A 26,176-nucleotide genomic window follows, 5' to 3' on the forward strand; every position below is an offset into this window, starting at 1 on the left:
AAAAAAGACAAAAAAAGACAAAAAAAAAAGACCAAAAAAATGACAAAAAATTGATGAAAAATTGACAAAAAAATGACAGAAATGTGACAAAAATCTGATTAATAATGACAAAATGTGACAAAAAAAGACAAAAAAAAGACAAAAAAAATGACAAAAATGTGATAAAAAATTTGACCCAAAAATTTACAAAAAAAATTACAAAAAATGACAAAAATGTGACAAAATGATTAAAATTTGATTTAAAAAAAAAATGACAAAAAAAAAAGACAAAAATTTGATAAAATGTTGACCAAAAAAATCACAAAAAAAGACAAAAATGTGAGAAAAATGAGTAGAATACCCAACAAAAAAATGATGGAAAAAAATCTGACGACGTGAAGAAAAAGATCCTCTGGGTTCAGGCGGGAGTTAAGAGGTTAAACTGTCCCAGATTTGAGGCTGTGAGTTCCAGAACAAACAAAGCAGGAGTGGAGGATGGACAGGAAGCATGAAGCTGCAGAACACTGGTCCATGTTGTTCTGCGGCTCAGTCTGAAGCAGCTCTTTGTTCCTCTGATCCAGCTCAGAGCCTCAGGTGGAGCTCATGAACAAACCCTTATCTAACGCCGTGAAACCGCCGTGAAACCACCGTGAAACCACCGTGAAACCAGCGTGACATGATAAAGTCAGCGCTGTGGGCTCTGTCCCGTCCACCACAGAGAGGCAGCAGGCTGGACCAGGACCAGGAGGTCAGGAGAACACGGGCAGGGAAACCAGAGAGACCTTTGGGAAAGTGTTGGACGTGTGAAACAGTTTAAAACCCCTTAACTCCCGCCCGAACCGAGCACATTTTCTCCAGTTTGGCTTTACCCCAATCCAAAAGCTTCTGGGAAAGAGGTGAGAAAATAACGACAAAACTGAGACGAAAACAATGATGGAAATGTGACAAAAATGTGAGAAAACATTGATGAAAAAGTGACGAAAAATTGATGAAGTGGCAAAAATGTCACAAGAAATTGACGAAAAAATGACAAAGATTTGACAAAAGAAATGACAAAAAAATGGCAAAAAAGCGACAAAATTTGACAAAAATGTGATAAAAATTTGACAAAGAAACAACAAAAATGTGACTAAAAAATAACAAAAATTTAATGAAAATTTGATGAAAAAATGACAGAAATGTGATCAAAAAATGGACAAAAAAATAACAAAAAATGGACAAAAAAATGACAAAAAATTGATGAAAATTTGAAGAAAAAATGACAAAAAAATATGACAAAAATGTGACAAAATGTGATGAAAATGTGACAAAAATGTGACCAAAAAATGACAAAAAATGGATGAAAATTTGATGAAAAAATGACCAAAAAAAATGACAAAAAATTGACAAAAAAATGACAAAAAAATGACAAAAATGTAACAAAAATGTGATGAATGTGACAAAAAATAAAAAAAATGTGACAAAAAAAAAATAACAAAAATGTGACCAAAAAATGAGAAAAAATTTGATGAAAAAAAAACAAAAATTTGATAAAAATTTGAGAAAAAATTACAAAAAATTGAAAAAAATAAAATAACAATGTGACAAAAAAATTACAAAAAATTGATGAAAAAATGACAGAAATGTGACAAAAAAATTAAAAAATGTGACAAAAAATTGACAAAAAAGTAACAAAAATGAGTTGAATACCCAACACAAAAATGATGTAAAAGAATCTGCTGACTGAGACTAAAAGCTCCTCTGGGTTCAGGCGGGGGTTCAGAGGTCAAAGTGAGACGAGTAAAGCAGGACTCACGGTTCCCTCGGCCAGAGCGGAGATGACGTTTCCCAGCGACGACAGAGACTTGTTGATGTTCTTGGCCTCGTCCAGAACGGCTCCTTCAGCTCCGGTTTTACTGACCTGCAGGAGAAGAACGCTTTAATCCACCGACCAGAACCAACAACAGAAGGTGCTCAGAAGGTTCTAAACCACAGGGGGCTCAAGATAATGTAGAAGACCACAAATAAACCAACACAAAGCTAAAAGACACTTCAATCTCTCAAATCTCCCCTCCCCTACCTTCTCGCTCCCGGCCAGGTCCACCAGGTAGAGCTTCCCGCTGAGCTTCTGCTCCGTCTGAGTGTTCTCCTGCTTCACGTTGATGAGGAAGATGCTGTGGCTGCGGGAGCTGTGCTCGTTCATGTCTGAGGAGAGAGCAGAGTCAGGGTTAGTCCAGGGAAGTCCTCGTTCCTCATGTCGGTCTGAGAAAGATCTGCTCTCACTTGTGACGGCCACGTGTCTGTTGGACTTCCCCTCGTCGATGGTGTCCATGACCTCGTCCGGGCTGCAGACGAACCTCTCTGTGCAGCCCTGGAACAGAAGGAGGCTCAGAGACGCTCCTCAGATTCAGACCCCCCAGGAACCACAGACCCCACAGACTCCACAGACCCCTCAGATCCCAGTCAGACCCCACAGATCCCAGTCAGACCCCACAGATCCCAGTCAGACCCCACAGATCCCAGTCAGACCCCACAGATCCCAGTCAGACCCCACAGATCCCAGTCAGACCCCTCAGATCCCAGTCAGACCCCTCAGATCCCAGTCAGACCCCACAGATCCCAGTCAGACCCCTCAGATCCCAGTCAGACCCCTCAGATCCCAGTCAGACCCCACAGACCCCGGTCAGACCCCACAGATCCCAGTCAGACCCCACAGACCCCTCAGACCCCACAGACCCCACAGACCCCACAGACCCCGGTCAGACCCCACAGATCCCAGTCAGACCCCACAGACCCCGGTCAGACCCCACAGACCCCACAGGAACCACAGACCCCACAGACCCCGGCCAGGCCTCGGTCAGACCCCGGTCAGACGCTCACCTTCACGTACGGCACGCGGTTCTTGTCCTCGTGAACGGACAGGTTTGTCTTGGACACTGGAACAAAAACACAGACATTAGAGTCAGAGAGAACTTTAGTTTCTCCCGGTACTTTCAGACTCCTGTACTACAGCAGAACTAGAACTACAGAACCGAAGAGAACACGAAAACCTCAGCTGGTCTTTAGGTTCACGAGCAGAGACTCACCGTCCAGAAGGTCCCGGATCTTGTCCAGATAAATTTCAAAATAGGAAACCTGTGAAAGAGGAGGTACACGGATCAGACACTTTAACACGGATCAGAGACATTCATAACACGAGTCAGAGACATTCATAACACGGGTCAGACATTCATAACACGGGTCAGACGTTCATAACACGGGTCAGACATTCATAACACGGGTCAGAGACATTCATAACACGGGTCAGAGACATTCATAACACGAGTCAGAGACATTCATAACACGAGTCAGAGACATTCATAACACGGGTCAGAGACTTTCATAACACGGGTCAGAGACATTCATAACACGAGTCAGACATTCATAACACGAGTCAGACATTCATAACACGGGTCAGAGACATTCATAACACGGGTCAGACATTCATAACACGGGTCAGAGACATTCATAACACGGGTCAGACGTTCATAACACGGGTCAGACATTCATAACACGGGTCAGAGACATTCATAACACGGGTCAGAGACATTCATAACACGAGTCAGAGACATTCATAACACGAGTCAGAGACATTCATAACACGAGTCAGACATTCATAACACGAGTCAGACATTCATAACACGGGTCAGACATTCATAACACGAGTCAGACATTCATAACACGGGTCAGACGTTCATAACACGAGTCAGAGACATTCATAACACGGGTCAGAGACTTTCATAACACGGGTCAGAGACATTCATAACACGAGTCAGACATTCATAACACGAGTCAGACATTCATAACACGGGTCAGACATTCATAACACGAGTCAGACATTCATAACACGGGTCAGACGTTCATAACACGAGTCAGAGACATTCATAACACGAGTCAGACATTCATAACACGAGTCAGACATTCATAACACGGGTCAGAGACATTCATAACACGGGTCAGACACTTTCATAACACGAGTCAGAGACATTCATAACACGGGTCAGACATTCATAACACGGGTCAGAGACATTCATAACACGGGTCAGACATTCATAACACGAGTCAGACATTCATAACACGAGTCAGACATTCATAACACGAGTCAGAGACATTCATAACACGAGTCAGAGACATTCATAACACGGGTCAGAGACATTCATAACACGGGTCAGAGACATTCATAACACGAGTCAGACATTCATAACACGAGTCAGACATTCATAACACGGGTCAGAGACATTCATAACACGGGTCAGACACTTTCATAACACGAGTCAGAGACATTCATAACACGGGTCAGACATTCATAACACGGGTCAGAGACATTCATAACACGGGTCAGACATTCATAACACGAGTCAGACATTCATAACACGAGTCAGACATTCATAACACGAGTCAGAGACATTCATAACACGAGTCAGAGACATTCATAACACGGGTCAGAGACATTCATAACACGGGTCAGAGACATTCATAACACGAGTCAGAGACATTCATAACACGAGTCAGACATTCATAACACGAGTCAGAGACGTTCATAACACGGGTCAGAGACATTCATAACACGGGTCAGAGACATTCATAACACGAGTCAGACATTCATAACACGAGTCAGAGACGTTCATAACACGGGTCAGAGACGTTCATAACACGGGTCAGAGACATTCATAACACGAGTCAGAGACGTTCATAACACGGGTCAGACGTTCATAACACGAGTCAGACATTCATAACACGAGTCAGAGACATTCATAACACGGGTCAGAGACATTCATAACACGGGTCAGACTTTCATAACACGGGTCAGACATTCATAACACGGGTCAGACATTCATAACACGGGTCAGACATTCATAACACGGGTCAGACATTCATAACACGAGTCAGAGACATTCATAACACGGGTCAGAGACATTCATAACACGGGTCAGACATTCATAACACGGGTCAGACATTCATAACACGAGTCAGAGACATTCATAACACGAGTCAGACATTCATAACACGGGTCAGAGACATTCATAACACGGGTCAGACATTCATAACACGAGTCAGACATTCATAACACGAGTCAGACATTCATAACACGAGTCAGACATTCATAACACGGGTCAGAGACATTCATAACACGGGTCAGACATTCATAACACGAGTCAGACATTCATAACACGGGTCAGAGACATTCATAACACGGGTCAGACATTCATAACACGGGTCAGAGACATTCATAACACGGGTCAGAGACATTCATAACACGGGTCAGACATTCATAACACGGGTCAGACATTCATAACACGAGTCAGAGACATTCATAACACGGGTCAGAGACATTCATAACACGGGTCAGACATTCATAACACGGGTCAGAGACATTCATAACACGGGTCAGACGTTCATAACACGGGTCAGACATTCATAACACGGGTCAGAGACATTCATAACACGGGTCAGAGACATTCATAACACGAGTCAGAGACATTCATAACACGAGTCAGAGACATTCATAACACGAGTCAGAGACATTCATAACACGGGTCAGAGACTTTCATAACACGGGTCAGAGACATTCATAACACGAGTCAGACATTCATAACACGGGTCAGACATTCATAACACGGGTCAGAGACATTCATAACACGGGTCAGACGTTCATAACACGGGTCAGACATTCATAACACGGGTCAGACATTCATAACACGAGTCAGAGACATTCATAACACGGGTCAGAGACGTTCATAACACGGGTCAGACATTCATAACACGAGTCAGAGACGTTCATAACACGGGTCAGACATTCATAACACGAGTCAGACATTCATAACACGGGTCAGACATTCATAACACGGGTCAGACATTCATAACACGGGTCAGACATTCATAACACGAGTCAGAGACATTCATAACACGAGTCAGAGACGTTCATAACACGGGTCAGACATTCATAACACGAGTCAGAGACATTCATAACACGAGTCAGAGACGTTCATAACACGGGTCAGACATTCATAACACGAGTCAGAGACGTTCATAACACGGGTCAGACATTCATAACACGGGTCAGACATTCATAACACGGGTCAGACATTCATAACACGAGTCAGAGACATTCATAACACGAGTCAGAGACGTTCATAACACGGGTCAGACATTCATAACACGAGTCAGAGACGTTCATAACACGGGTCAGACATTCATAACACGAGTCAGACATTCATAACACGGGTCAGAGACATTCATAACACGGGTCAGAGACATTCATAACACGGGTCAGACATTCATAACACGAGTCAGACATTCATAACACGAGTCAGACATTCATAACACGGGTCAGAGACGTTCATAACACGAGTCAGAGACATTCATAACACGAGTCAGACATTCATAACACGGGTCAGAGACATTCATAACACGAGTCAGAGACATTCATAACACGAGTCAGACATTCATAACACGAGTCAGACATTCATAACACGAGTCAGACATTCATAACACGAGTCAGACGTTCATAACACGGGTCAGACATTCATAACACGAGTCAGACATTCATAACACGAGTCAGAGACATTCATAACACGGGTCAGACATTCATAACACGGGTCAGACATTCATAACACGGGTCAGACATTCATAACACGGGTCAGACATTCATAACACGGGTCAGAGACATTCATAACACGGGTCAGACATTCATAACACGGGTCAGAGACATTCATAACACGGATCAGACGTTCATAACACGGGTCAGACATTCATAACACGAGTCAGAGACATTCAAAACACGGGTCAGACATTCATAACACGGGTCAGAGACATTCATAACACGAGTCAGACATTCATAACACGGGTCAAACGTTCATAACACGAGTCAGACATTCATAACACGGGTCAGACATTCATAACACGGGTCAGACATTCATAACACGAGTCAGACATTCATAACACGAGTCAGAGACATTCATAACACGGGTCAGACATTCATAACACGGGTCAGACATTCATAACACGGGTCAGACATTCATAACACGGGTCAAACGTTCATAACACGAGTCAGACATTCATAACACGGGTCAGACATTCATAACACGGGTCAGACATTCATAACACGAGTCAGAGACATTCATAACACGGGTCAGACATTCATAACACGGGTCAGACATTCATAACACGGGTCAGACATTCATAACACGAGTCAGACATTCATAACACGAGTCAGACATTCATAACACGGGTCAGACGTTCATAACACGAGTCAGAGACATTCATAACACGAGTCAGACATTCATAACACGGGTCAGACATTCATAACACGGGTCAGACGTTCATAACACGAGTCAGAGACATTCATAACACGAGTCAGACATTCATAACACGAGTCAGAGACATTCATAACACGGGTCAGACGTTCATAACACGAGTCAGAGACATTCATAACACGAGTCAGACATTCATAACACGGGTCAGACATTCATAACACGGGTCAGACATTCATAACACGAGTCAGACATTCATAACACGAGTCAGAGACATTCATAACACGGGTCAGACATTCATAACACGAGTCAGACGTTCATAACACGAGTCAGACATTCATAACACGAGTCAGACATTCATAACACGGGTCAGAGACGTTCATAACACGGGTCAGACATTCATAACACGGGTCAGACATTCATAACACGGGTCAGACATTCATAACACGGGTCAGAGACGTTCATAACACGGGTCAGAGACATTCATAACACGGGTCAGACATTCATAACACGGGTCAGAGCTCTTACTTTGATGTGGAACTCCAGGTTCTCGTCCATGGAGTAGATGTAGTTGAAGATGTCCTGCACGATGCGTGGGATGATGCCCATGCCGTCCGTGTCGTGGAGGTTTCCCTGGAAACAGCCGTGTTAAAACTCGGACACTTTTACAAACTCCTCAGATCCTCATTTTAATCTCTGTTAAAGAGGGGGTATTCAGCTTTAAAGAGGGGGTGTTCTGCTTTTGTCAGTCCCATAGCACCAGTCTATATCTCACTACAATGATGACAAACCTTCTGTTGGTCTGTAAATGCAGTAAATTAGAATAACTGCCTTGTATAAAATGTCTCTCTCAAAATGGCTGTAGTGAATGTCTTGAAATAGGCCTCTGTCTCTTTAAGAACCTCTGAGCCTTTAGACACGCCCCCTCCACACGCTGTCTGTGGCATCAGTGGGGAGGGGCTTCTGCTGAGGAGCAGTGGTTGGTTACTCGGCTGGTGACGAAAGCTCGGAGGCGTCTCCAGGAGGTGGGGGCGTTCCTAGCTAACTTTCCTAACAACAACACGGGGAAGAAAACCATGATGCAAACGCAGTTAAAGACTAATAATATACTTCCCCTCGTCTCATGTCAGTCTCAGGACGAGCTCATCTTTTTCCCCCCTCTCTCTTTCCCTCCCCATGTGCGTAGCGGGCGGCGCGTCGTGCAGTGATGTGAACATTGTCCCGTTCACCCACCGTCTCTTACATTCCGTTAAAATTGACAAATGCAAATAATGAGCTCCACTTTACATTTGTATGAGCGTAATCTGAGCCTGATGTTGATGAGCAGGAGACTCTGAAAGTCGTCTCCTCTCAGACTTTTACGCACGAGTTTATTCACATTTCTGTTGCAAAATGTACCAAGACTGTTCAGATCAGGTTTAGTTTAGCACCATTTATCCTGCAATCTCACATTTTTACTAACATAAATAATATGCAGCCTATATATATATATATGTTTATTTAAATACAAAAATAAAAAAACGCTTATGAGAGATTAATTCATGAAGGATAAAAATTTCTCATGACGACTTTTTTTCAACCCTGTCCTTCAAAATGAAGGGGAGAAATTATCCCGAGCGAAACCACTGGCTGAGACTCACCTCCATCGTGTGCGTTTTCCCGGACGACGTCTGTCCGTAGGCGAAGATGGTGCCATTGTAGCCCTCCAGGACGTCTGCAAGAAAAACACAGAGTCAGAACCAGACCCGGAGTCAGAACCAGACCCAGAACCAGACCCAGAGTCAGACCCAGAGTCAGACCCAGAGTCAGACCCAGAGTCGGACACAGAGTCGGACACAGAGTCGGACACAGAGTCAGACACAGAGTCAGACACAGAGTCAGACACAGAGTCAGACACAGAGTCAGACACAGAGTCAGACACAGAGTCAGACACAGAGTCAGACCCAGAGTCAGACACAGAGTCAGACACAGAGTCAGACACAGAGTCAGACACAGAGTCAGACCCAGAGTCAGACACAGACCCAGACCCGGAGTCAGACCCAGACCCAGACCCAGACCCAGACCCAGACCCAGACCCAGAGTCAGACCCAGACCCAGACCCAGACCCAGACCCAGACCCAGACCCAGAGTCAGACCCAGACCCAGACCCAGAGTCAGACCCAGAGTGCGTTCACAGGCGCTCCAGTTTCACGGTTATTCACTATAATCCTGCTGTGGTAGTCTTGGGGACGTGATGTTCCTGTGTCTCTGAGAAATTCCCCGTTTATTCGCACTGAGGCGACGTCTGACCGCTGAGGCGTATTCTCCTGAATGTCCACTTTGGGCTCACGACCTGAGCCGTGGCCCTCTGGAGCTGTTCAGACTCATTAACCCTGCACGTGTAATGCAGGACACGGTGAAAACGAACGAGCAACACGACACAAGAAAGTTATATCGCCTTAAAAAATGCGACACAACATTGACAAATGTTCAACTTTTCAGCCAGGGTTTAACCCCTTAACTCCCACCTGAACCGAGCACATTTTCTCCAGTTTGGCTTTACCCCAATCCAAAAGCTTCTGGGAAAAAGCAACAAAACTGAGACGAAAACAATGATGGAAATGTGACAAAAAAGTGACGAAAAATTTAGGAAAAAGTGGCAAAAATGGCACAAAAATGTCACAAGAAACAAGACAAACATTTGACAAAAATCTTACAAAAATGTGATAAAAATGTAACAAAAATTAACAAAAAAGTGACGGAAAATGGATGAAAAAGTGGCAAAAATGTCACAAGAAATTAACAAAAAATTGACAAAAAAAATGTGATAAAAATGTGACAAAAAAATGACAAAAATTTGATAAAAAATGGATGAAAAAAAAATTACAAAAAAATTACAAAAATGAGCTGAAAACCCAACAAAAAACTGATGGAAAAAAATCTGATGACGTGAGGAAAAAGATCCTCTCGGTTCAGGCGGGAGTTAAGCAGTGTTAATGTCGTCGACTAAAATATTTAGTCTTAATTTTAGTCAGTGATATTTTTGACGACTAAAATTGTTTCTCATGAGACTAAAACTGTGACTAAAATGTCCAGATATTTTATTCGACTAAAATCAGACTAAATAAAAATGAAAAGGAGAGACTAAAATCATCCAAACTTGTATTGAGCGTCTGAAAGAGCCTCATATGTAAACTCTCTGTTAAAGGATCAGCTCTGAGCTTTGTTCATGTGTGTGTGCTGCTTTTAAAACGTGGAAACGGATCAAAAGTATTGAACACAGCTGTACCTTTGACGATCTTCTGGGCGCAGGCGTTGTAGACCTGCTCCTGTGACGTGTTGGACTGGAAAACTCGGTCAAACATGTACGGCTTTCCCTGCGAGACGAGAGAGACGAGGTCGTTAGAGACAAGTCTGATTAACACAGAGAAGCTCTAGTATCTGGGATCAGAACCAGAGGCTTTTAGGGGTAATTGTCTTTTAACATTTGTATGGTTTGTATGGTTTGTATGAAGTGAGTGAAGCTTCAGCATCAGTCCCAGAGACAGACCAGAGGTGATTTAATGGACAGGGCGTGGCCTCAAAAACACCAAAAACAAGCAGGAGGAGACGACTTCAGGAACAACAAACTCATTATCTACGTCTGTGTTTGGACCTAAAGGAATCCGGGACAAACAGATACAGAGAAAACTCTCCGTCACTTACAGGATACTTTAGCTTCTCTTTCTCTCTATGAGGCTTGGATCCGGGATAGGCAGTTTAAATGTGAGGGCGCACAGTGTTTCCAAACGTGTCAATGTTTCCTTTACATTTCCTACAGCGTCTGTGCCTGAGCTGAAGGAGGAGCTGGAGCTGTGAGAGAGCAGGAGATACAGGAGGAGTTCTTTCATACTGATGACTATTACATTATATTATAGTGACTTCCAGAAGGAGTTAAAACAGTATGATTCAGGACATTAGTGTTTCCTCCCTCCTGGAGCCTGGGCTTAGCCTCCTCAGACCCTGTGACCTCACAATGACACAATGAGAGTCACATTTGTCCATCTTTGACCTGTTGGCCACATGTGGGGACCAGGGTTTCCGTTAGCCGGCTGTAGCCGGCTTTTGGCCGGTTTGAAAAGCAAATGGCCGGTAAAAATAATTTCCATCGGCCAAATTGGCCGACAGTAAAAAAGTGAGAAAAAATAGAAAAAATAGAAAAATATATTAAACATGTCACCTAAGTCAGTGACTAACATAACAAAGCGTTTTCGAGACAGGCCTAAATATTAAAAAAGGTTCAATATTTCTATCAAAAAAGTTTTGATTTACGCCTTTAGCCCGTTTTACAAAGTGCAGTGGAAGCGCCATCATCGCTGTCTGGATATGTAACGCTTTTTCTTCGTGCTTCGTCACATTTTCCAAGAAAACGGCAAAACTACAGGTACATTTACTTTTATATAAGTGTGTTAAGAACTCAGCAGCGAATACGTTTGATTAGGATATTCTTGAAACGCGCGTGTGTTCAGTCAGACTGACGCACTGTCCCGCAGCGGCTCTTCCTGGGAGAGTGGCCGGGTTTAGAGGCGCTTCCCTCGGTCAGTCTGCGCAGACGCCTCGGCTCAGAGAGTGGCCGGGTTTAGAGGCGCTTCCCTCGGTCAGTCTGCGCAGACGCCTCGGCTCAGTTACCGGTGTTGGAGCCGCTCAGAGAGTGGCCGGGTTTAGAGGTGCTTCCCTCGGTCAGTCTGCGCAGACGCCTCGGCTCAGTTACCGGTGTTGGAGCCGCTCAGAGAGTGGCCGGGTTTAGAGGCGCTTCCCTCGGTCAGTCTGCGCAGACGCCTCGGCTCAGTTACCGGTGTTGGAGCCGCTCAGAGAGTAGCCGGGTTTAGAGGTGCTTCCCTCGGTCAGTCTGCGCAGACGCCTCGGCTCAGTTACCGGTGTTGGAGCCGCTCAGAGAGAGGCCGGGTTTAGAGGCGCTTTCCTCGGTCAGTCTGCGCAGACGTCTCGGCTCAGTTACCGGTGTTGGAGCCGCTCAGAGAGAGGCCGGGTTTAGAGGCGCTTTCCTCGGTCAGTCTGCGCAGACGCCTCGGCTCAGTCACCGGTGTTGGAGCCGCTCAGAGTGGCCGGGTTTAGAGGCGCTTCCCTCGGTCAGTCTGCGCAGACGCCTCGGCTCAGAGAGTGGCCGGGTTTAGAGGCGCTTCCCTCAGTCAGTCTGCGCAGACGCCTCGGCTTAGTGACCGGTGTTGGAGCCGCTCAGAGAGTGGCCGGGTTTAGAGGCGCTTCCCTCGGTCAGTCTGCGCAGACGCCTCGGCTCAGTTACCGGTGTTGGAGCCGCTCAGAGAGAGGCCGGGTTTAGAGGCGCTTCCCTCGGTCAGTCTGCGCAGACGCCTCGGCTCAGTCACCGGTGTTGGAGCCGCTCAGAGTGGCCGGGTTTAGAGGCGCTTCCCTCGGTCAGTCTGCGCAGACGCCTCGGCTCAGAGAGTGGCCGGGTTTAGAGGCGCTTCCCTCAGTCAGTCTGCGCAGACGCCTCGGCTTAGTGACCGGTGTTGGAGCCGCTCAGAGAGTGGCCGGGTTTAGAGGCGCTTCCCTCAGTCAGTCTGCGCAGACGCCTCGGCTCAGTTACCGGTGTTGGAGCCGCTCAGAGTGGCCGGGTTTAGAGGCGCTTCCCTCGGTCAGTCTGCGCAGACGCCTCGGCTCAGTTACCGGTGTTGGAGCCGCTCAGAGAGTGGCCGGGTTTAGAGGCGCTTCCCTCGGTCAGTCTGCGCAGACGCCTCGGCTCAGTTACCGGTGTTGGAGCCGCTCAGAGAGTGGCCGGGTTTAGAGGCGCTTCCCTCGGTCAGTCTGCGCAGACGCCTCGGCTCAGTTACCGGTGTTGGAGTCGCTCAGAGAGAGGCCGGGTTTAGAGGCGCTTCCCTCGGTCAGTCTGCGCTGACGCCTCGGCTCAGTTACCGGTGTTGGAGCCGCTCAGAGAGTGGCCGGGTTTAGAGGCGCTTCCCTCGGTCAGTCTGCGCAGACGCCTCGGCTCAGTTACCGGTGTTGGAGCCGCTCAGAGTGGCCGGGTTTAGAGGCGCTTCCCTCGGCCAGTCTGCGCAGACGCCTCGGCTCAGTTACCGGTGTTGGAGCCGCTCTAAAGCGCAGCAGAGCTGGGTCCGTTTTGAATCGCTCGAGACTGACTTTTGTGACTTCAGTGCTGTCGATTTGTCTCCACAATATTTCCGTGCTGAGGGACTTAATCATTATTTTACTCCTGAAGCCACGTAAAAGCGTGGAAGGGCATCTACAGCCCCGCCCTCGCTGAGCAGCTGGTCAGACCTGGATAAGGACGGCGTGAGGGTCGTAGATATCGACTTCTTTCTGTCTGAGTTGAAGTGCATATGAGTGATGTGTGTCCGCGTGACACCTGCTGCTCCACCGTCTCCACAACTTCATGTTTGGATTTTTGCTGTTGCTACATTTTTCTCACGTCAGTCTTTAATTAGAAATAGCCGTGTTTTGGAATCCACTAAAGCACTCGTGTAGCTCTGTCTAAATGTAGATTGTTATTGATAATAAGCCACGTTCATTATGTAGATATTTTTTAATGGCCGGTAATTCTTGCGAATGGCCGACATTTTACGACCCAGCGGCCAAAGTGGCAAAAAAAAAGTCTAGCGGAACCTCTGGTGGGGACACTGCCCACGCCATCTTGTGGTGACGTCATAACATTACACCAATGACAGTGAGAAGACGATGGCGGGAACATCAGCAAAATCCTTCTACAGCAGAAAGAAAAATGATCCAGGTAAAACATCTATCCAAATGATCTGAATAAAAGACATTTATTTATGTCCAACACTGTCGATCGTCATGTGGGATTAAAATGTGACATGTTTGAGTAATTGTAGCCGCTCGGACATCAGTGAATGTGAAGCACTGGGACGATATAACGTTATTTATTCTACCATGTGGTTAAACTCGGGACTGTTTAGACGGTTTACAGTTGTAAATAGTTATTGTGGCACATCTGCATATGTTGTGTACAGTTGTAAATCTTATACTACAATACTCAGTGGTAAATTGTCGTAGAAATAAACGATATAGCTAGCGTGCTATGTAGCTAGCCTGTTTAGCCCCGCCTCTACGATAGCCATCTGTCTCAGATGTAGAGTTTACTTTATTTTTTGTATATATATTTTTTTTTCACGATCCGATACTGATATTCGATATTGGAACCGACACTGGAAAAAATACGATATTGGGTATTGGCTACAAATATCCGATACCATCTTTGCCTCTCATCGCCTGAAAAACACAACTTTTACAACTAAATGTAAGTGAATATGGGCTGCAGATCATTCTGAAGCCGTGAACCTGGAGGATCCAACCTCTTAACCTTCACTACTTATTATGTTCAGCTGACATTTTGAATTTTGACTAATTAGGACCTTCTGGCCCTGAACAGCAAATGATATTTCATAAGTGATCGACCCACTGTCCTCACATACTTCCTGTACAACATCACATGTTAGTTATTATACTTATTAGCTCCTACTTATCCCAAATAGCAAGAACAATTATAAAATGCACAGCAGACAAACTCTCAGGTCTCAGGAGGAGCTAAAAACAAGAGAATCTGGCCTTACATGGATCATTAAATACACTTGTTTGAAGGTACTTGTGTCCAGCATGACCTGATCCTTGTATCTGCTGTGAGGCACGTCCTCACATCAGAGGGTTACACATGTCGGGGCCCCAGACCTGATCCTTGTATCTGCTGTGAGGCACGTCCTCACATCAGAGGGTTACACATGTCGGGGCCCCAGACCTGATCCTTGTATCCGCTGTGAGGCACGTCCTCACATCAGAGGGTTACACATGTCGGGGCCCCAGACCTGATCCTTGTATCCGCTGTGAGGCACGTCCTCACATCAGAGGGTTACACATGTCGGGGCCCCAGACCTGATCCTTGTATCCGCTGTGAGGCACGTCCTCACATCAGAGGGTTACACATGTCGGGGCCCCAGACCTGATCCTTGTATCTGCTGTGAGGCACGTCCTCACATCAGAGGGTTACACATGTCGGGGCCCCAGACCTGATCCTTGTATCTGCTGTGAGGCACGTCCTCACATCAGAGGGTTACACATGTCGGGGCCCCAGACCTGATCCTTGTATCCGCTGTGAGGCACGTCCTCACATCAGAGGGTTACACATGTCGGGGCCCCCCAGACCTGAACCTTGTATCTGCTGTGAGGCACGTCCTCACATCAGAGGTTACAGATGTCGGGGCCCCAGAGCTGAACAGGTTGAGAACCACCGATATAGAGAATCAATGTCCTTTAAAAAGCTCATGACGACAGATTCACTCATGGCGGATGTTTGACAACACTGTCCGTCCACATTTCTAACACATTTCTGCTGTTAAAGCAGGAGCAGATCGTCGTGGATCCTGATCATTAGTCTGCAGTTTGGAGCAGACGCCTGGGACCTCATCAGCTTCACGTTACCCCAACAACACGCCCAGGTCTCCAGGAGAACATCTCCCTCAGGCACAAACACATGAAGGTCTACCAGATCAGAACATGCAAATGTACAAACTCCACTTCATCTGCGTTTCCTCAAACATGTAGGTGTTTCCATTGTCGCTTTAAAGCTTCTGGAAGACTTAAGGCCTGGATCGTGGCTCAGATGGTTTAATGACTCCTCAGTGTCGCCTGATTCCTTTAGGACTTTACGACGAGGAGGGAAAAGTCCGAGTGATTCTGAACAATGTTTAACCTGAGACGGCCTTTTCTTCACGTGACGCTTTTACCCCCACAGCAAACACTTACAACAACACCAGGACTAAGCCAGGACTGAACCTCCCTCTCTCTCTCTCCTCCTCCTCCTCCTGTCTAAATCTGCTCCTCCAAACTGACTGATATTGATCAAGCCGTGGCTGGAGCTGATGGAGCTGATGGAGCTGACAGAGACGCAGAACCTGACGGGGCATAAACGTCAGTGACGAGGCAGAGAAGCTCCGCAAGAATGAAACATCAGACAAACCAAGAGCCTCCTCCACAAACAGTCCACAAACAGGTGCACTCTGGGTATTCTGGAAGACGCCACAGATCTGAGCTGATGCAACATTGTTTAACGGGGAGTGTTCCAGCAGCTGCTTTGGCCTGCCGTCCCCCCTCCCTCCCCCTCCCTCCCCGAGGCCAGTCCAAAAGCCTCACCACAGAGATGACGTCGTCACAGTGAACTCGGGCTGGGCACCGCTACCTCTGCTGAAGCAGGACTCCGGAGTAAAAGCAGTATTTCCCCAAGGCCGCAGAGTCCAGACCCGTGTTGCTATAGTAACCACCCCCCTCCCCACAACACGGAAACGTAACCGCACTTTATAAACCAGACCCGGCCCTCCATCATCAAACTCTGAGAAACATGATGACCCAAATCAGAGCTCGAATGCCTGTTAAAGTGCTCTAGAAATGTGAAAAATACTGTCAATTCTAGGGCTGAAACAACTAATCGATTACTGAAATAGTCGACAACTATTCTAGTAATCGATTAATCGTTTTCTGGTTCACACAGACTCAAATAGAGCAAGAATTACATGAAAATGTAGTATTTTTGATGAAAACTTCTTTGTTTTATAGCAAGTGTATGTAGTTCACTTAGAACATTGTAAATTTCATGAATATCTGTTTGTGTCTCGTCCGATCAGAAGCAGAATTAGCACCAAGAGCCTCCGACAAACATTTACTTTACGTTTCCTCCGTCAACACGTCCTCAAGCGGATCCACTTTAGCTTCATGTGATCAAAAAATGGAAAAAATAAAATGTTCCTACACGATTTACAGCCAAGCGACTAATCGATTAATCGTAAAAATAGTCGATAGATTAATCGATTACAGAATAATCGTTAGTTGCAGCCCTAGTCAATTACTTAAAATGTCTTAGCAGAGCAGCCTTATAGGTCATAATCCTAAAAAAATACTCATCTAAAAGGAAGAAATTACTTAAATCTACTTGAATTAGTAGATTTGGTTTGGTCTTAAAGCAGATAAAACCTATTCTTGCCAATGGAACTAGCACATTTTGTTCAAGTTTTTTCTTAATTCAGGTTATTTTGTATAATTTCAAGTGATGAATAAATAATTCTTACAGTAAAAGTTCATTTGTCTGTTTCCAGTGGGATTTGTTCCATTGGCATTAGCGTTTTTATCTGATCTTAGATTAGTTCAAACCCACTCAAATTCATTCAAGCGATTTGAAGTCATTTATCTAATTTAAGATGAACATTTCCCCGGTTTATATGACGTACAACACTGGCATATGTAGAAAGTGCTGATGATGAAGTGGAGGGTCCGGCCCCTGGGGCAAAGGATCTCAGGCGATTTGGAGGATTCCAGAAAGACTTAAGATGATACAGTTATAGTTCTGGACTGGGCTAAGACGGCAATCCAGGGATTTCTGACGGATCCGCTCAGTTACGATGAAGCTGCTCCTTTAAAGAGGAGGTGTTCTGCTTTAAAGAGGGGGTGTTCTGCTTTAAAGAGGGGGTGTTCTGCTTTAAAGAGGGGGTGTTCTGCTTTTTTCAGTCCCATAGCACCAGTCTATATCTCACTACAATGATGACAAACCTTCTGTTGGTCTGTAAATGCAGTAAATTAGAATAACTGCCTTGTATAAAATGTCTCTCTCAAAATGGCTGTAGTGAATGTCTTGAAATAGGCCTCTGTCTCTTTAAGAACCTCTGAACTCCAGCATTTTCTCCAGTTCAGCTTTACCCAAATCCTGTAGGCCAGTGTAACGCCTCATTTGAAAGCGAAGACCTACAAAACTCATCTAAATGGATCTTTTTCCTTTTTTGGGGGGTAATTCAACTCATTTTGTAGCTTTTTTGTCATTTTTTGGTCACATTTTTTGGTCATTTTGTTGTCGTTTTTTTGTCGGTTTTTTTTGTCATTTTTTGTCGGTTTTTTGTCGTTTTTTTTGTCATTTTTTTGTCATTTTGTTGTCGTTTTTTTGTCGTTTTTTTGTCGGGTTTTTTTGTCATTTTTTGTCATTTTTCGTCTCAGTTCTGTCGCCTTTTTCACACCTTTTTTCCAGAAGCTTTTGGATTGGGGTAAAGCCAAACTGGAGAGAATGTGCTCGGTTCAGGCGGGAGTTAAGGGGTTAAGAACCTCCTCCTCTTTCCGACACGCCCCCTCCACACGCTGTCTGTGGCATCAGTGGGGAGGGGGTTCTGCTGAGGAGCAGTGGTTGGTTACTATGGTGACGAAAGCTCGGAGGCGTCTCCAGGAGGTGGGGGCGTTCCTAGGAGGACTCAGGCAAACCTATCCCTAAAATGGCCGCCATCAGAGTTTGTACAGATTACTCAGAAATACGGTGAACCCGACCCACAATGACCGGAAAAAATGCTTCAACATTTGGATCAGGAGCCACTTCTGTTTGTTCATTTTATTATGAAGCATGTCTGACTCGGCTTTGGCTTCATCTAAATGAGGTCGATGGGTTTACAACAGCTGGAAACATCTGCATTGTTCAGAATCTGCGATGTTTGAGGCTAAATGCTAATGCTACATAGGAAAAATGAACTGATCAAAATACAGAGCACGGTGGCGCAGCAGTTAGTGCTCTCGCTTCACAGCTAGAAGGTCCAGGGTTCGATTCCCACCTGGACGGGGCCTTTCTGTGGAGTTTGCATGTTCTCCCCGTGTCTGTGTAGGTTTCCTCCGGGTACTCTGGTTTCCCCTACCACTAAAAACATGTACAATAGGCCAGGGTGAATGATGAGTGTGGAGTGCATGTACAAGTGTCTCATGTAAAGCGCTTTGTGACCATGTCTGTGAAAGTGCTTTACAATAAAGATCTTCTTCTAAACGTTTCCCAGAGAAGCCGCTTAATAACTGTTACCGGAAGTCTAACTATCTATCTTTATTTAACTGTCTATCTATCTATCTGAGTATCTATCTGAGTATCTATCTATCTGAGTATCTATCTGAGTATCTATCTGAGTATCTATCTATCTGAGTATCTATCTGAGTATCTATCTATCTGAGTATCTATCTGAGTATCTATCTATCTGAGTATCTATCTATCTATCTATCCATCTATCTATATATCTATCTGAGTATCTATCTATCTATCTATCTATATATCTATCTGAGTATCTATTTGAGTATCTATTTGAGTATCTATCTGAGTATCTATCTGAGTATCTATCTATCTATCTATCTGAGTATCTATCTGAGTATCTATCTGAGTATCTATCTATCTGAGTATCTATCTGAGTATCTATCTGAGTATCTATCTAACTATCTATCTGAGTATCTAACTATCTGAGTATCTATCTATCTGAGTATCTATCTGAGTATCTAACTATCTATCTGAGTATCTAACTATCTGAGTATCTATCTATCTGAGTATCTATCTGAGTATCTAACTATCTATCTGAGTATCTATCTATCTGAGAATCTATCTGAGTATCTATCTATCTATCTATCTGAGTATCTATCATCTATCTGAGTATCTATCATCTATCTGAGTATCTATCATCTATCTGAGTATCTATCTATCTATCTGAGTATCTATCATCTATCTGAGTATCTATCATCTATCTGAGTATCTATCATCTATCTGAGTATCTATCATCTATCTGAGTATCTATCTATCTATCTGAGTATCTATCTATCTATCTGAGTATCTATCATCTATCTGAGTATCTATCATCTATCTGAGTATCTATCATCTATCTGAGTATCTATCATCTATCTGAGTATCTATCATCTATCTGAGTATCTATCATCTATCTGAGTATCTATCTATCTATCTGAGTATCTATCATCTATCTGAGTATCTATCTATCTATCTGAGTATCTATCTATCTATCTGAGTATCTATCTATCTATCTGAGTATCTATCATCTATCTGAGTATCTATCTATCTATCTGAGTATCTATCATCTATCTGAGTATCTATCATCTATCTGAGTATCTATCATCTATCTGAGTATCTATCTATCTATCTGAGTATCTATCTATCTATCTGAGTATCTATCATCTATCTGAGTATCTATCATCTATCTGAGTATCTATCTATCTATCTGAGTATCTATCTATCTATCTGAGTATCTATCTATCTATCTATCTATCTATCTATCTGAGTATCTATCTATCTATCTGAGTATCTATCTATCTATCTATCTATCTATCTATCTATCTATCTATCTATCTATCTATCTATCTATCTATCTATCTATCTATCTATCTAAGTCTCTATCTATCTATCTATCTATCTATCTATCTATCTATCTATCTAAGTCTCTATCTATCTATCTGAGTATCTATCTATCTATCTATCTATAGTTTATAAAACATAAAATGTAAAAACTACGAAGCCTCAAAGCTGCTTTAGTCAACGGGATCTGCCTTGACGTCTTCATCAATCGGCCAGTGTTACGCCTCATTTGAAAGCTAAGATCTAAAAGTCCCGTTTTCACTGCTCTTCCCTCCCTGTGCTGCTGCTCTTCCGTTAGATTCTTCGCTGTTTCACGTCACGGTTCTCACCACTTTTTGGTCTCTCTTTTGCTTTGTCTTTGAACGCGTTTGATTGAGGTGGGGGTTACGAAGAGGTAAACAAGACGCCTGTTCCTCCTCATCACTCTGGGGGGGTCGGGTCAGTGCTTGATCTGACCCCCACCCCTCAGGTTCTGGGGGGTAAAGGATCTGGAAAGTACTTTGGAAGATGCTGAAATGATCTGAGATGACGCGACAGGAGCGTTTCCATAATCCATCGGTCCTGGATCACCTCCTCTAACCCAGAGCTGCAGGCCGGAGGGTGTGCGTCATGGGCCGGAGCGACTCGGAGAGACTCGGGGAGACTCGGAGAGACTCGGAGTGACTCGGGAGTGTCGCTATAATAACCGTAACTTTCCATCACATCACCGCGACATGGAAACAAAGCCCCGGCCCTGCGCTCTGTGATCACTTTAATTCATCCGCAGTATTAACCACCGGCTAATCTGCCCCCCCCCCCCCCCCCTCCGGCCTCTCCCTCTCCATCACCCCGCAAACACGCGTCACACCCCGGGGTCACGGGTGGGGCTCGGACCCGGAGCCCGGAGGCCGAGCTGTCAGGCGAACAAAGCCCGGGGAGAGGGCGCTGCGCTGCGGGGGCGATGGTTCCGACTGACGCCCGGTGACAGCGCGTTCATTCAGGCCGCGCAGGTGCCGCTGACGGCGCGGTTTACGATTAAAATCTTTACGTAAATGACTTAAATGTTATATTAAACCCTCCGTGGGGGGCGGGGGGGGGGGAGCTGTGGGAGCGGCGGGGGCGATGAGAGGCCGCGGACACGGAGCAGGTTCGTGTGTTTAGCGGCGTTAGCATCGTTAGCCGTTAGCTCGGAGGCTAGTGCTAACGATGCTAACGCCGCAGACACAGCGGTAAAAAATGGCGTCCTGTGGCTGCGCCCGGGGGCTCGGACTGTGCGGGGACAGGCGGACACACTCACCGCGATCACCACCGTCTCCTCGCCCGGGAACTTGGGGATGTACTTGTCTCCTCGCGTGACCTCGGAGCTGTTCAAAGGCCTGAAGCGGCACATCACTTTAATGGTGCACTCCGCCGGGTCGGCCATCTTCTCCTCCCTTCAGCAGCAGCGACACAACAGCCTCCGAAACGGGTCCTAACGGGGTCCCCGGGGGTGGGGTGGGGGGGACGGCGGCCAGGGGACTGTCGGGAGCCCAGGCCCCTCGCTCCCTCTCTGGGTGTCGGGGGAAAAGGTCCGGGCCGCGGGGGGTTTCGGGTCGCGTTTCGGCTGCGTTCGGGAGCGTTCACAGCGCGGTCCGAGCGCAGGCCATGACAGCGGCGATCAGACGGATCACATGACGTCACCGCCGCGGCCCGCCCCTGCGCAGCCGCGACGCGACGCGACCGCAACGCAACCGCCCGCGGAGAGGATTTTAGCGATGACTCTTCGAATTCACGAGAACGTGAATAAAACCGCTTAACCCCCAATTCGATTACGATTTCGATTACTATACTAAACGATTAAAAAATTAGCATAATCGCAAAAAAACGATTATAATTTTTTTCAATTTTTTTTTTCAATCTTTTTTTTTTTTTACATTTAAAGAAAATACTTTTTTATTTGTTTTTATTTTTTTGCAAAGCAGACTTGTTTTTGAGGCCGCTGGGATTATTTTCCCTTCTCATTTCACCTGCCATGGCTCATGCTTGGTTAGTGCTAGATCGTCTGCTCGGGAGGGACAGTCTGCTGTGAAAACATGAGATATCATGACACAAATTAAGGTTAGGGAAATGGTTAACCTCTTAACCCCCGCCTGAACCATTTTTGTAACTTTTTTGTCATTTTTTTGTCACATTTTTGTCACATTTTTGTAATTTTTTTAAATACATTTTTTGTTATTTTTTTGTCACTTTTTTATCAATTTTTTGTATTTTTTTTGTGACTTTTTGTCATTTTTTATCAATTTTGTGTAATTTTTTTATCACATTTTTGTCAATTTTTTATCACATTTTTGTATTTTTTTTGTGACTTTTTGTCATTTTTTGTCAATTTTTTGTTACATTTTTGTCAATTTTTTGTAATGTTTTTATCACATTTTGTCAATTTTTTATCACATTTTTGTCAATTTTGTATCAATTTTTTTTATTTTTTGTGTGACTTTGTCATTTTTTCGTCAATTTAATGTCAATTTCTAGTGACATTTTTGACATTTTTCGCCACTTTTTCATCAACTTTTCGTCACTTTTTTGTCACATTTCCATCATTGTTTTCGTCTCAGTTTTGTTGCCATTTTCTCACCTTTTTTCCAGAAGCTTTTGGATTGGGGTAAAGCCGAACTGGAGAAAGTGTGCTCGGTTCAGGCGGGAGTTAAGGATTAGGATTATTTGTATTTTTAGACAAACCAACTCATAGATCTTTACAAATCACAGCAGACCGTCCCTCCCGAGCAGACGATCTAGCACTAACCCTCGTGCTTTTGCCTGACGGAAAAACAAACGGCGCTGTGTGATGATGTCATCAGGCCGCGCCGCTCAGTTTGCTTGTGCAGGTGTGAGGCCTGGCCAGCAGGGGGCAGGTGTGAAGCAGAGACCTGTCTTTCATCAAGGCGTGCTTGAAATCATTTGTACTTTTATGACTGTCCAGAAAACAGAAAATATCAGCGTTGTTTTTTTGATTAATAAAAAAATAAAATAAAGATAAAATTAAAAAATAAATCGTTTGAATAATCTTGATTTCAATTATGACTAAAATAATCATGATTATTTTTTTTTTCAATAATCGAGCAGCCAAAAAGTGCCAAAAACGAGGATGAAAATATGATAACATAAAATGACAAAAGAGCAACAAAAACATGCTGGAAAAGCAACAATAACGCCATAAAAACTTGTCAAAAATGTGACAAAAACGCAACAAAAAGTCACTATCAGCTTTGTAGGTCTTAGCTTTCAAATGAGGCGTCACACTGGCCTATAGTCTGTAAGCTCCAGTCGAGAAGCTTTTAGATTTGGGTAAAGCTGAGCTGAAGAAAACGCTCTCTGATCTCACAAGACCAACAGTGTCCTCAAAAACAAAATCATTGGGCCTGTATGTGACCTCATGGACCTTTAGAACGCTGTGATGTGACCTGAAACCATACCTGAAACCCACGTGATCACAATGAAACATCGCATTTTACTCTGTCTGACTTTCATTATCAAATAGTTCTTTTCGATTCACAATGAAGACTTATTTTAACCCCTTAACTCCCGCCTGAACCGAGCACATTTTCTCCAGTTTGGCTTTACCCCAATCCAAAAGCTTCTGGATAAAAGGAGAGAAAATGGCGACAGAACTGAGACGAAAACAAGGATGGAAATGTGACAAAAAAGTGAGAAAACTTTGACAAAAAAGTGAGGAAAAAATGAACAAAAATGGGACAAAAAAAAGACAAAAAATGGACAAAAAAAATGACAAAAAAATTATTAAAAAAAGACAAAAAATGACAAAAAACTGATTTAAAAAGACAAAAAAATATTTAAAAAAAGACCAAAAAATGACAAAAAATTGACAAAAACATGACAAAAAAAATTATTAAAAAAGACAAAAAATGTGACAAAAATTGACAAAAAAATGACACAAAAAAGACAAAAAATGACTAAAAAAATTATTTAAAAAAAGACGAAAAAAATGTGACAAAAAATGACAAAAAAGTGATTTAAAAAATGACAAAAAAGCTACTAAATGAGTTGAAAACCCCCCAAAAAAAGATGGAAAAAAATCTGATGTGAGGAAAAAGATCCATTTAAATGAGTTTTGTAGGTCTTAGCTTTGAAATGAGGTGTTACACTGGCCTACAGGATTTGGGTAAAGCTGAACTGGAGAAAATGCTCTCGGCTCAGGCGGGAGTTAAGAGGTTAAAGGTTTTGTATCTACTGTTATTTCAGCAGGAGATTCAGATGTTGTGGGTGTTTTTTGCAGTGTGTCCACAGTTTGGAGCTTATTATTGTGTGACGTCAGACTTAACAAATAAAGATTTATTTCCTTGTCAGTGAACAGGTTCAGAAACGAGGAATTTGATTTGGTGCAAACGTGTGGTACAGATAATAATAAAAACCTCCAGAGTATAAGAGATGAAACACACACTGGACATTTATTTTACACGCCAGCCTCCATTGTCGATGATTCATTTTTCCTCTTGACACAGAAGATCTTGTTTCATCTTACACTTTTTTGCTGTATTTTGTCTTTTTTTGCTGGATTTTAGTAATTTTTTTGCTGGATTTTCGTCACTTTTTTGCTGGATTTTTGTCGCTTTTTTGCTGTGTTTTTGTCACTTTTCTGCTGGATTTTAGTAATTTTTTTGCTGGATTTTCGTCACTTTTTTGCTGTATTTTTTTTTTTTTTGCTGTATTTTTGTCTTTTTTTTGCTGTATTTTTGTCTTTTTTTTGCTGTATTTTTGTCTTTTTTTTGCTGTATTTTTGTCTTTTTTTTGCTGTATTTTTGTCTTTTTTTTGCTGTATTTTTGTCTTTTTTTGCTGGATTTTTGTCGCTTTTTTGCTGGATTTTTGTCGCTTTTTTGCTGTATTTTTGTCACTTTTTTGCTGTATTTTTGTCACTTTTCTGCTGGATTTTAGTAATTTTTTTGCTGTATTTTTGTCGCTTTTTTGCTGTGTTTTTGTCACTTTTCTGCTGGATTTTAGTAATTTTTTTGCTGGATTTTCGTCACTTTTTTGCTGTATTTTTGTCTTTTTTTTTACTGTATTTTTGTCTTTTTTTGCTGTATTTTTGTCTTTTTTTTGCTGTATTTTTGTCTTTTTTTTGCTGTATTTTTGTCTTTTTTTTGCTGTATTTTTGTCTTTTTTTGCTGGATTTTTGTCGCTTTTTTGCTGGATTTTTGTCACTTTTCTGCTGGATTTTTGTCGCTTTTTTGCTGTATTTTTGTCACTTTTTTGCTGTGTTTTTGTCACTTTTCTGCTGGATTTTTGTCTTTTTTTTGCTGGATTTTTTTCACTTTTCTGCTGTATTTTTGTCTTTTTTTTGCTGGATTTTTTTCACTTTTCTGCTGGATTTTTGTCTTTTTTTTGCTGGATTTTTGTCACTTTTTTGCTGTATTTTTGTCGCTTTTTTGCTGTGTTTTTGTCACTTTTCTGCTGTATTTTTGTCTTTTTTTTTGCTGTATTTTTGTCTTTTTTTTGCTGTGTTTTTGTCACTTTTTTGCTGGATTTTTGTCTTTTTTCTGCTGGATTTTTGTCTTTTTTTGCTGGATTTTTGTCTTTTTTTTGCTGTATTTTTGTTCTTCTGTCACTTTTTTTTTGAAGAAGCTTTTAGATTTGGAGAACAGGAGGAAACATGTTCAGGTGGGAGTTCAGAGGTTAAATCGTCCAGCTTTGTGGCTCCGTGTCCCACTTCACCTCCTGCTCGTGCCTCATATTCATAGGTTTCAGTGACTCAGTGTGCCCCGCCCTGCTCTCCCTGCTCTCCCTGGACTCCGG

At 43.6% G+C, this 26,176-nt stretch overlaps 1 protein-coding gene across 1 annotated transcript in view; it reads right to left on the minus strand.

Annotated features, from left to right (window-relative positions):
* Window positions 1-22,067, minus strand: part of LOC306966298 (kinesin-1 heavy chain) — a 37,166-nt gene extending 15,099 nt beyond the window's left edge. Inside the window, exons 1-9 of the mRNA XM_079561010.1 lie at window positions 21,686-22,067; window positions 10,519-10,606; window positions 8,891-8,964; window positions 7,779-7,883; window positions 3,045-3,093; window positions 2,839-2,894; window positions 2,242-2,329; window positions 2,039-2,163; window positions 1,775-1,879 (exon numbers count right to left, since the gene is read on the minus strand). Of these exons, the coding sequence (XP_079417136.1) occupies window positions 1,775-1,879; window positions 2,039-2,163; window positions 2,242-2,329; window positions 2,839-2,894; window positions 3,045-3,093; window positions 7,779-7,883; window positions 8,891-8,964; window positions 10,519-10,606; window positions 21,686-21,811 (816 nt within the window). The 5' untranslated portion in view covers window positions 21,812-22,067. The remainder of the gene's footprint in view (window positions 1-1,774; window positions 1,880-2,038; window positions 2,164-2,241; window positions 2,330-2,838; window positions 2,895-3,044; window positions 3,094-7,778; window positions 7,884-8,890; window positions 8,965-10,518; window positions 10,607-21,685) is intronic.
* Window positions 22,068-26,176: the final 4,109 nt, after the last annotated feature.

This window comes from Gobius niger (genome assembly GCF_951799975.1).
Source record: "Gobius niger genome assembly, chromosome: 8".
Taxonomy (NCBI): Eukaryota; Metazoa; Chordata; class Actinopteri; order Gobiiformes; family Gobiidae; genus Gobius; species Gobius niger.